Source organism: Sarcophilus harrisii, chromosome 5, assembly GCF_902635505.1.
Source record: "Sarcophilus harrisii chromosome 5, mSarHar1.11, whole genome shotgun sequence".
Taxonomy (NCBI): Eukaryota; Metazoa; Chordata; class Mammalia; order Dasyuromorphia; family Dasyuridae; genus Sarcophilus; species Sarcophilus harrisii.
In genome coordinates, this window is record NC_045430.1 from 83,385,810 (window position 1) to 83,398,299 (window position 12,490).

Below are 12,490 nucleotides of genomic sequence, written 5' to 3' on the forward strand. Positions count from 1 at the left end.
CGACTCACTCACTGAGCCCCTCACAAGTCCCACCTCCTCCAGAAGGCCTTCCTGCACCCCGAGGCCTCGCCCTGGCATTGCTCCTGCTGAGCCGGGGCCTGCGCCGTCCCCGGGCACCCACCCCACACCGCTTTGTTCTGCGTCTCCCCAGCTAGCCTGTAAGGTCCTTGAGCACAGGGATGGCGTCTCACCCTTCTCTGCATCCCCTAAGGTGTCCAGCATGGTGAGCACTCGGTACTTCTGACTGCTCTATGAAGTGGCTGCCCCACCCTGCCAAGCTCCCACTGCGGCTGGCATGATTCTGGGTGCCAGGCCCCTACACCACCCGCCTGGGGCAAAGCTGCTGTGCCTCCCGTGAAGCTCTCACCTACCCCCGCCCCTCTCTGCCGGGGGACTGAGTCTGAGCCCCCCGCCCCCCAGTGCCAGTGGTTCTCCTGCCTCCGGTTCCTCTCCTTCCTACGCTCCCTAAGGCTGGGAGGGTCCGCAGCCGCCCCTCCTGTCTGGGACAGCCCCCGGCTCCAGGTGCCCGCCCCGTCAGCGCAGCTGCATTGTGCTTCCAACCTGCAGTGCCCCCGCTTGGTGCTGGCCCATGCCCAGCCCCAGAGGCCCACCCTGATTGGTGCAATTGGCGTGGGTCTCATCACTGTAGTCCCCGCAGTCGTTGTCCCCGTCGCAGGTCCAGTGCTCAGGGATGCATCGGCCGCTGTTGCACTTGAACTGGGTGCTGGAGCAGGAGTGGCTGCAGCCGGCCTCATCGCTGTTGTCCCCGCAGTCGTTGTCTGGCGGAGGGGTGGGGGTGGGGAGCAGGCGGGAGGGCAGAGAGAGCAGGCTGTCAGCAGCCTGGCCTTCCCCACGCCTCCCACTTGCAGCCTCACTCCACCGACCCCCTGACTCCAGACCGCCCCCGACCCTCAGGACTCGTCAGCCCCTCCCCCCCCCCACCCCCGGTGAGAAAACAACAAACAGAAAAGTCACAGAAACTGCATAGATTGCAGCATGCACCATGGACCACACAGCTGAGGATTGGGGGAGGGGGAGGGGGCTGCTTCTCAGAGCCTCCTCCCCGTGTCCTGGCCTCCATGGAGGAGAGATAGCTGTCTCTCCTCAGTCATCCTCGGGGGGATGGGGGCACTCTCTAGAGCCTTTCTTCCTTTCTTTCGAAGCAGGAATCCCTGCCTTCCTAGGAGGCGGTGGGCCTAGAAGCATCCCCTGGCTTATCTATGGTAGAAGGGACCTGACTGATCCCCCATTTGTCTCCCCCTCAAAGGCAGAAATCCCTGAGGCATTTTAGCCCCCGGGGGCGAGGATCCATCTGAGCCCCGAGACTGTGCTGATCCTGCCTCTCTGTACTTGGGGGTGACTGACTTTCTCCTCGGGGGCCTGTGTCTGTGTGTGAGAAGGGGGAGGGCTTCCAACAGTAGGAACGATGCTCAAAGCCGGGGCCTGTCTGAGGAGGGACAGCTGTCCTGCTCTGGGTGCTCCTGCCTGCCTCCCTGCAGAGCGTCTCCCTCTCTCCTCTCTCCCTTCCTTTCTCATCTCTCTGTGTTTCTCCTCTCTGGGCTGTCAGCTAGCTGCTGCCCCACCTCCCCGGGGCCTGGGGGGGAGGGGAGGCGAGCGTCTGCGTCTGGCTGAGCCCCCTGGGGGCGGAGCTGCCTACGGGGCTGGAGGCTCTGTGGGAGGTGATGGTGCATGTGCTACTATGCACTGACCGGCAGGCTCAGGACAGGTCTTTTCGTCAGAGCCGTCCCCACAATCCTTCTCTGAAACACAGAAACCGCCGGGGGAACCATTGGCACCCGGACCGGCAGCACCACAGCACGCACTCCCTCACAACTAAGCCTGGGGGAAGCAGAGGCCCCGAGATGGAGACAGACACACAGACGGAGACACACACACAGGGCTGGCCCTGCTCGGGCGCAGCATCACCTGGTCCGTGGCCGGCTCCCTGGAGCAACCATTGGAGAGGAGGCGAGAGCTCCCAGGGAGGGTGCGAGAGAAGGGACGGGGGCTGCTCTGCCAGGCCGTTCTCTAACTCTGGCCCCTCTGGGCAGGAGTGCCTCACTTTGGGGGTATGATGCCCCCCTCCCCCCGGCAGGTTTGTGAAATCTATGGGCCCTTTCTCAGAAGAATGCTTTTTGAATGGATTAGATAAAATGCAGAAGACCATCAAGAAACTGATTATACTGAAAAAAGTTACCAAATATTTTTTTAAAAATCAATTAAACAAACCCCACTGTCCTGTGCTGGAGTAAGAGTCACTTAAATCCAGACTGGTGCAACAGAAGGGGGAAAAATGGATCTTTAGAGCCAATTAAAGTTTTCAAGACTATATTATATTATGCATAATCTTATTTTTGAATATATGTCTAGTGTTTTTCCATTGGCCAGGTGCTAAGCTCCTCCTCCTTCTCCATTCTCCTCTAGCCAAAATAGCAGGACCTCAGCCTTTTGGAGGGAGGGAGATGCTAATTTGGTTATGACTACCTAACTTTTTTTTTTTTTTTTTAATCTGGGGCTTCTCCTATTATCTCTAATGTCTTAACGAAAGATGGGGAAGAAAGGACAGGGAGTCGGGAATGGAGAGGGGAAGCCCTTACCATTGTCACAGCGCCAGTTCATGTTGATACATCTGCCATTGTTGCAGGTAAACTGAGTCAGGGGGAAACAGGTGGGGTAGGCTGTGGGTATGGGAGGAATGAGCATTGAGTGGGGTGAGGGGATAGCTCTAGCCTCAGAGCACTATCCCCACACCTCACTGCCTAGAAATGTCCGCCACCCTACTCTTTTAGAATTGGCATAATGGAGGGGGAGACCCTTTATTTTCAGTAGCCTTCATGCAGGTGGGAAAGAGGGGGGCCTCAGAGCAAGAAGCTCTCTATTGGATGAGGAGTATGGAGTGTCCCTTTCCTCCACCCCACAGCCTCCATCTCCGCCTTGTCCCCTTCCCACTCTCTCACCACATGAGGCTGACTCATCGGATCGATCACCACAGTCATCATCTAGGTCACACGTCCAGGAGATGGGGATGCACCGGCCACTGGCACAGGAGAACTGATTGGGGGGGCAGGTGCGGGCTGTGGGTAGCAGAGGTGGTGAATGCACACACTGATTTCATCCCTCCCAGGTCATCCCTGAGGTCTCACTGCCCTATTTCCGGCCAGATCTTTGGAGCCTCCATAAAAGTTCCAAGGTCATACACAGTCCCACATTCAGAGATAGAAAGGACATTATCTAGTACAATCCCTTTATTGAGGCTACTGAGGAATAAGAACATTAAATAATTTTCCCCAGGTCATACAAGCAATAGGTGCACAGCTGGCATTTTAACCCATATCCTCTGGTTTCATAGCTGGTTTTTTCCATTCCATTTTATCTCATTCTCTGTTCAAGTCCCCAAGCCCTCTCCCCTCCTTAGGCACTCTTTTAAATCTTTTGCTCTTTTGTGGGAGAGGTGGGGGGCAGTCCATGCTAAATTCTAGCCTTGTACTGCCTCCCAGAAATACAGAATGGGTCCAGATCCTTCAGAAACATCCCTACAGCCTCTTCCTTGGGCGCAAATCTCCGCTTTTCTCCCAACACTATCTTCCTTGGGTCATTTTTTCTGTCTTCTCTTCCTTCCATCCTTACAGGGAAGCAGTGTGTGCCCCTGATATTCTCATGAATAGCTCCTCTCCTTCCCCCAGATCCCAGAGGGCAACAGCGCACCTGAGCAGGTGGAGTTCGATTCGTCCTCGCTGTTCCCACAGTCATTGTCCCCATCACACAGCCAGCGGTTGGGGATGCAACGATTGTTCTCACACTTGAAGCGGTCAGACGGGCATGTGTGCTGGTCTAAAGAGGGGGAAATTGGGAGTGAGAACACTAAGAGAAGCCTCCAGCTTCGGAGGGAAGAGGAGACGGGTCACTTACGGCACAGGGCAGGGGCCTCATCACTGTTGTCCAGACAGTCGTTGTCGCCATCACACTTCCACCGCTCCTGAATGCACCGGCTGTTGGCGCATGCGAACTCACCGGGCTGGCACTGGGGTGGGGGCACGTAGGACGGATTTGCTGCAGTTCCCCAAAGGGATGAAAAGGGAGAGTGACAGATTGTTAGAGAGAGACAGAGTGACTTTATTACTAGAGAGATGAGAGAATAAGCCTCATCAACTCATAGTCTTTTCCCAACCAAGAAACCCATCAGAACTCTCTCCTATCCATTAGGGAGAATTAACAACAAGACCCTCTTCAAACCCTTAAACTTCTTTCTTAGCCTTTTGTGGTTCATATTCTCCTCCCTTGTGGTGTCTTGTCCCATCCTCTCCCTAAATTTTTCAAGCCTCCCTAGCTCTTTCAAAGTTATTGCCGTCAGACCAGTTCCAATGATCTTATGATGATGAGAGCTGTCTGCACCCAGAGAGAGAGATCTGTGGGAACTGAGTGTGGATCAACATAGCATTCACGCTTTTTGTTGTTGTTTGTTTGAATTTTTATTTTCTTTCTCACTTTTTTCCTTTTTGATCTGATTTTTCTTGTGCAGCAAGATAATTGTATAAATATGTATGCCTCCATTGGATTTACATATTTTTTTACTATGTTTAACATATATTGGATTACTTCCCATCTAGTGGAGGAAAGGGAAATTGGAACACAAGTTTTTGCAAAGATCAGTGGTAAAAAAATTATCCTTGCATACGTTTTGAAAATAAAAAGCTTCAATAAAAAATATTTAAAAATTTATTGTCTTGTCTCGTTTCTCACTTCTGGGTTCCTCAATACCAAGTTCTTCCTCACCATCACCGTTCTGGCTCGAGACCATTCCCACCCAATGCCGGGACAAAGGGCTCCCAACAGCCCAGGCTAACCCACATTTCCGGGTCCCCTCGTACCAAGGCAGGTGACGCCATCGGCATCCAGCACCTGGTCTTCCGCACACGCACACTGTCGACTACCAGGAGTGGCCAGGCAGAGGCTGCTGCAGCCCCCGTTGTTTACACGGCACTTATTGGTACCCACTGCAAGGAATGGATCAAGTCAGGGGATGGGGCGGGGAGATGAACAATGAGAGGACCAGGAGGGGAGTTCGGGGAGATGAAGGCAGAACAGGATGAAGCAAAGTCAGAGGGGGCCAAAGAAGAGAGACACAAAGAAGATGGATTGAAGAAAGAGAAATGGAGGAAAAAGAGAAGAAAAGGAGACCGTTTGTCCAGGAGTTGATGAGAAAAGAAATAGGAGAGAAGATGAGAAGGAGAGGTAATCAGATTTAGTGGAACAGGAATTTCTTCTTCTCCCAAGCTACCATATTGGAAGAAATAAAGACAAAGGGGCATGATGGATGGCCCTTTCTGCCAAAAAGCTCCCCCCAGGCTGCTTTATTTCCTGTGGCTGCTATCTATGGGAAAGAAAAGGCAACCAAACATCTCCCCTAGACGTGGGCCCTGAGTACCTTGCTGCTGCTGGGCATCGTACATGCGGATCTCAAAGATAGGGGGTCTCTCGCTGCGGAGCAGAGTCACGGTGGGGGTCGTTCCTGGTGGTCCCCGCTCTAACCGGTACACGCTGCCGCTTCGATACTCAGTCCAGAAGAGGTAGGAGCCATGGTGACACAGGCCAAAGGCATGATTCAGCTCGGGGCCCTCATACACGATCTGGAGAGGGAGGGAGCAGTAAGGATTGAGGGGTCTTGGGGAGAGGCAGAATGAGGGAGCAGAAGGGTCATTACAGAGAAGTTGGGAGACACACGGGTCCCTCAGACGGAAAGATGTCAATAAGTCAGGAGTGGGGCACCTAGTCTGGGAGGTATCATAAATATGGGGAAAGGGGCCTTAAGCAGGCTCCATATGGATTAGAGTTAAATAAGCTCCAGAACACTCTTCTGGGTTGTCAGGCAAGCTTAGATAACGTAGTCCCTGTACTACTCAGTGCAGTCCTGGGAAGTTCCAGGAAGAAGGAGAGCCCTGATTTACGGCCTTGTTGTTGTTTATTCATTCAGTCACGTCCAATTCTTCGTGACCTCATGGACCAGATTGTTCATGAGGTTTTCTTGGCGGATACTGGAGGGATTTGCTGTTTCCTTCTCCAGTAATTTAAGGCAAACAAGAGTTAAATAACTTGCCCAAAGTCACACAGCTAGTAAGTGCCAGGTTTTAACTCGGGTTTTCCTGATGCTTGGCCCATCCCTCTATCCACTGAGTCACCTAGCTGCCTCCCGGACTTATGTGACTTGTACACAGCTACCATGTCTGAGCCCAGAGAGGTCCCCTGATACCCGGCCCAGTGTTCCATCCCCTGGGTTAGCTGGCTGCCCATTCATGGCCTATCTGGAGGTCATTACTGTTTCCACTATTGCTATACTCTATTCTCCCCTATCCACATCCCCAGCCAATCCTAGACTTATCTCTTCCCTTCTTCCCCTACCAAGTTCCCTCATTTGTGGATAATAATGCAAAACAAACTGCCATCAACTACATCCAAAATTTATATGTTTCATTATACACCTAGAGGCCATCAGTTCACTGTTGGGAGGTGAGTAACATATTCTATCTTGAACCCTCTTTGTGTTTAATTTTCTCTATCTATATCTTTGGTGTGGGTCCTGTCTTCCCCATCAGAATGGGGCAATAAAAGATAAAAGACAGGGCCATATCTCATCCCTAAATGCAGATGTGGATAAGCGCTATATCAATGGAGGGAGTTTCCATACTGGGAGTTTCCTACACTTTTAAATGTATCTAAGCTAAACAAACAAACAAACAAACAAACAAAAAAACCTAAAACTGGCTAAAAGACACCATCCTTCTGTGATACCCTTCTTCCCCCAACAAGCTGGGCTGGAAGCTAGAATGTCAGTCTCCTTACACTGTAAGTCCTAGGCCAGTTGTGGGCACAGACGCATATCAACATAAAGACACATGCACACAGATAGCCCACCTTTCTGTCAGTGCCATTGAGTAGTACAGTCTCAATTCGGTCGTAGAAGGCATCTACCCAGTAAAGACGCCCAGCAGGGATGTCCAGGCTCAGGCCATTGGGCCACAGCACTGTTTTGGATGTCACAAAGATATCCCGGTGCGAGCCATCCATCCAGGCTCGCTCCAGTCGTCCCCGGCGGCTATCTTTGGGGTCTTCCTCCCAGTCCGTCCAATACATCCACCTGTAGGCAAAGAAGAAGCAAAGCCTTTTGTTTCCATCACTCTTGATACGCTAGAATCATCCTATGCTATATTGAATGGAATATTTTGGCTTCTGGCCCACATAGTTAAGGACTTTCCTGGCTCTTCAGATTATTTCTACTGATCATCATAAGATGGACTCTTTTCTTCTGTCTGGGATAATTTTTACATGTTATACCCTCCATCTGGATTCCTCCACCCCTTCAGCCTTTGTTCTGGTATTCTGCCTCAGCTGCTAGGTGCTCTGTCTGAATTTCCTGGTTCCTTTATCTCCTTCCCCACTCCTGTTCTCCATCCCATTCTTGCCAGGTGTTCCCCTGCTACATGTACTTTGGGTTTTGTTCTAGCCTCCGTTTTCCGCAAATTCATGAACCCCTGGGAACTTACCCATTCAGTGGGTCTACCACAATGGCCCTGGGATGAGTCATCTTGCCCTCAATTAGCGTCTTACGGGTCTGAGCTGCCTTTTCCAGCCTCGCCACACTAATAGTCTTCTTGGGCCCATCATCAGTCCAGTACAGATTATCTCCCATCCAATCCACAGCTACACCTTCCACATTATGAATACCTAAGGTGGGATAAGGGACAGGAAGCAGGGCAGGAACCTTTAACCAACAATATGATTTCATCTTTCCCATTGCCATTCAGCCTGTTCTAGCCTTCTAAGACAAGCACGCACTGTACCCACCAAGAATTTAAAGATAGTCTAGTGTAACTTTCTCATTTTGCAAATGGTGAAACCGAGGCCCAGATCTTCTGACTCCTAGGCCAGGGATTCCTTTTTCTTGCTGGGGATGGGCAGGGTGGTATGTGGTTAAAAAAAAAAAAAGTATAAGGTTATTTCAGGTGTTTATATGCATCTATGTCAAAGAGCATGTTCTCATGATATTGTATATGGCAGCCAATAGACATGGTGGATGCTGCTTGTGTCTCAAGTTAATGAATGTGGAGTGCTTGAACTGACTTGGGTGGTCAAATAAATATATGCATGTGTAGCTATCTCCAAGGAACAACATACAAAAATTTGAAGGTACAAGATGAATAAATGGGAAAGTGATTATTTTCATTCAACGAAAGCATTCATCTCATCTCTTTTAACTAGCACCACAGAATTTTAGAGATGAAAGAGCTCAGAGGCCATCCAATCTAACTTATCCCTGTCCAAGAATCTTCACCACAACACTTCCAACAAGTGACCATTCAACATCACTTCAAAATCTCCAGTGAGCAAAAAACCCATTTCCCATGGCAACTTTCTTCTTTGAGACAATGAGAACTAATTGTGGGGGAGTGTTTTCTTATATCGTCCAAATCAGTCCCTCTGTAACTTCCACCTATTTCTCCCCAATACAGAAATCTTAATTTTCATATCATTTAATGTCCTCTATCCTCTTCTCTAGGCCCAGGAAGATGGAAACCAACTCAGATGTCATGATTCAGATAAGGCAGCATTGGACTGTATTTGTCAGAGAGTGGCTTCAAAAATTACAGGAAGTTTTTGTGATCTAGTGGTAAATTATAATCAGTATACTCCCCAGATTGGTATATACCACACCCTAGAACATGCTACCTCCTGTCTCCTGACTGTGCTCCTTGAGCTCCCAGAACATACCTCTTTCTGTTTGTGCCTGCTCTAAGACAGACTTCATAAAGTCTCACAGCACACAACCTGTTGAGGAACTTGCCTGGTCAAGAAACTGAGGGACAACTTTCAACCTTTTAATCATCTATCTTTCTTATTAAGTCCTTTCCCATCTCCTAGTATTTTACCTAGGCTGAATTTTCCACTAGTTGGCATATTCCCATACTCTCCCTGTCTCAGAATACTGAACTCCTGATAACTGAACCCCAGTTGTTCACTCCTTCAAACTCATTAATCTCATCCATAATCCTCAATGTCCCATTCCAGATCTATCTACCCCTCCCACCGTGCCTTTGGAATACCTGTTACATAATTAACTATTTTTCTCTCATCTTAAACCTCTTCTTTTGTTCTTTCATTCTAGTGCTCACCGAAGCCTGACACTGAAACTCTCCTGAAACTCTGGGTACCTTTTCCAATACGGATTGTATTTTCTCTCATACCCATTGATTCACTATTTTCAGTGGGGAATCAGTATTCATTCCTTGCTTCCCATGACCACATTCACACTCTCTCTACTGCCATCATTTAAGAACCTCTCCTTTGAAGTTCAGACTATCTGAACTTATCACCCAATCCAGATCCTGGTGGTCATTATTTACCAATCTTCAAGATTAATTGTCCTTCCTTAATGAGCTTAATGACTGGGTCAAAGTTTTCCTCTCCACCCTAATTTCTGCCTCCATACTAGGAGATTTCAATTTACATACTGAAGTTTCTTCAGATACTCTGACCTCCTAGTTCTTCAAACCACTTAGTCGACTGCCATGACCTAATCCTTTACTCTATTCAGCTGTAAACAAGGATGGTCCTAACCACAATCTTTTAAATTCAATGTTTTTGAATTCCGAACATTCTTTGTATAATTTTAATTTTTATCATTCCACCTCTCCCTTTACCTTAAAATCCTAACTTTTTCCCCCTCTTATTGTCATCTCCAATTCTTTTACTCCTCAGATGGACTTTTCTAGTCCATCATCCCTGCATACTCCTCCCTTTCCATTTTCTACCACTGAACCATTTCTATTCTATACTATGCTCTCCTTTCAAATCTCTTTCTCTTTTGACCTACTGATGACCATATAATTGCCAAACTTGTATTACCCTGACCATCTTCCTCCTTTACTCCTCCTCACATGCTGGTGAATAGAGCTAGAGGAAGTCACAAATCATGCTGACCAAGTCCATTACAAATTTATGTTAACTAATATCAACCGAGTCCAAACTGTAGCAAGGAAGTACTTTTACTCTTCCCTAATTAGTTCTCCATGTCATTTACTACTGAGGCTGCTTCTCAAAGTGCTCCTTCCCCTTCTACCCCCTCCTATATATCTCATATGCAACCCAAAAGTTTAAAACCACATGCCAGGAACTTCCTTTTCCCCATTTCTCATCCTAATCTCTCTGATATCCTCTCCAACTGTCCTCAATTTCATTCTAGTCTAAAAAAGATGTAGCCCTTCATAAAAAGCCCAACCCTTCCATGTATACCCTTGATCCCACTGCCTCCCATCTTCTCTAGCAGATTTCTCTAGTACCCATCATCCCCTTGATTTCCCTAATCTTTAATCACTCTTTATCTATTAGTTCCTTCCTGGCTGTCCATGTCTCCTCCATTCTTAACGCCTAGCTTTAACAGATCTTATTATCTCCAACAGTTCTCATTCTATGTCTTTTCTCTCCTCTGTTAAACAGCTTGAAAAAGCCACCTACATTGTATGCCTCTATTTCCTCACTGGACTCTAAACCCTTTTCCAAAAGGCTTCTGACCTTATTATCCAAATGAACCACTCTCTCCAAAGTTACGAAAGATCTCTTAATTTACACATCTAATGGTTTTCTTCCTCAGTCTCCATCCTTGACTCCCGCAGATTGGTCACTTTCTTCCCTGCAAAACCCCTTTCTCTCTAGATTTTCTTGATAATACTCTCTCCTTGTTTCTCCCCCCTCCCACCCTCCCCTTCAGAAAGTATCTACCTTTTAGCTACTCTTGTTAGATCATTACCTGTGTCACACCCATTAACAGTAATTATGCCTAAGGCCTATTCTCTTTTGTCTCTGCCTTATCTCATTCAGCCAACTCACCTTTTCTACATATCCCATTGCATCTAAAACCATCTCCAGTCATCTGGATCTCTATCTTGCCTCTGGACCCAGTTGGAGAAAGTGAGACTTTCCCCTTCCCCCACTTAAATCTACACCTTCATGTTTAGTTCATCTTCCCTAAAGAAGGACAAATAGTAACAACAATAGCAACCACCACCTTATCTCATTTGATAAACCCACCATCTCTCATCAGCCCTAGTCCCTCCCTTGAGCTTTGGTTTACCACCACCAATTGCCTATTGAATATTTCAAATTGCATCTCATCTTGAACTCAACAAATTCTGAATAGAACTTTTTATCTTTTCTCAAATTTACACCTTTTGCGAATTTCCCCGTCTTAGCCACTCCAGTGTCATTCTCAATGTCTTATCCTTGCTCACTCCACAAGCCAACTCAGTGGCTAAATCTTGTTCTTTTCACCTTCACATCTTTCATATATACATATATGTATATATGTTTATACAATGTATATGTGTGTATATATGTGTGTGTGTACATACATGCCTCTCCTCTCATTCAAACAGTTCTTCTTATCTTCACATCATCTTTCATATATATATTTATATATGTATAAGTATTTATGCAATTCAGGTGTGTGTATATCTGTGTACACACACACACACACACACACACACACACACACACACACATACACACCCCTTCTCTCCATTCAAACAGCAGCTATATTGGTTTAGTTCCCCATCACCTCTTGCTTAGGCTTTTGTAATAGCCTTCCAATGAGTCTCCCTGCATCAAGTCTCTCTAATCGAATTCATCTGAACAGCTGCCAAAACAATTTTCTTAAAATTTTCTTAAACTCCAACCTCTGGCTTCAAATATAAACTCTTCAGTCATTTCCAGCTCATCCCTAGCCCCAGCCTATCTTTCATGTTTATTCCCCTTCACCCAGGCCTGGCTGGCCTAATTGCTGCTCCTCATGCATGATAATTCCTCTTCTGTCTCAGGGCTTGGGATGCTTTTTTTCTTCACTTCAGGGTCTCAAGGCTCTCAAGTCCCCTGATTCAGGAGGCCTTTGTCAGTCTATTCATCTGTTAATTCCTTTCCCCTCCTTCCTGTCAGTTCTCTTAGTAGCTACTGCCTACCTATTTATAGGCGTGGGGTCTCTCTCATTAGAATGCATGTTCCTTGAGGGTAGTAACTGGTCTTACATTTTCTTTCCTATCTCTAACACTGAGCAGAGTGCCTGGCTTATAGTCAACCTTTAACAAATGTTTGTTGATTAATTGCATCATTACAGGCAGGGGAATCCCAATCCAACCAATCTCCCCATTTGTTTCTGGATCACTGAGGGGGAATCCCTGATGGGCTGGAGGGGAACATAAGGATGTAAGGGGATGTAAAGTTCCGAGCTCAGGAACCCAGTCACCCCTGGAGAACAATCAGAACTGAAGTCAAGGAGGAAATGGGATTCAAATTACAAAAGCATGACTCACTTTTGTACTTGCCCCAACATAAAGTGAGGTCTACTTACACTCATTCTGGCAGGAAGTCCATCATCTCACAGGAACCCATAAGTACTTTGTTCCTTCCCATCTCCCCTCTCCCACTCTTCTCTCCCCTCACCGCAATG

General features: G+C 47.5%; 1 protein-coding gene across 1 annotated transcript in view; it reads right to left on the reverse strand.

The window, feature by feature from the left end:
- LRP1 (LDL receptor related protein 1) overlaps positions 1 to 12,490 on the reverse strand; it is a 107,574-nt gene that overhangs the window by 60,887 nt on the left and 34,197 nt on the right. The window contains exons 12-20 of the mRNA XM_031941122.1: positions 7,539 to 7,719; positions 6,910 to 7,132; positions 5,426 to 5,627; positions 4,869 to 4,994; positions 3,910 to 4,050; positions 3,706 to 3,831; positions 2,958 to 3,074; positions 2,598 to 2,678; positions 612 to 779 (exon numbers count right to left, since the gene is read on the reverse strand). Coding sequence (XP_031796982.1) covers positions 612 to 779; positions 2,598 to 2,678; positions 2,958 to 3,074; positions 3,706 to 3,831; positions 3,910 to 4,050; positions 4,869 to 4,994; positions 5,426 to 5,627; positions 6,910 to 7,132; positions 7,539 to 7,719 — 1,365 coding nt within the window. The remainder of the gene's footprint in view (positions 1 to 611; positions 780 to 2,597; positions 2,679 to 2,957; positions 3,075 to 3,705; positions 3,832 to 3,909; positions 4,051 to 4,868; positions 4,995 to 5,425; positions 5,628 to 6,909; positions 7,133 to 7,538; positions 7,720 to 12,490) is intronic.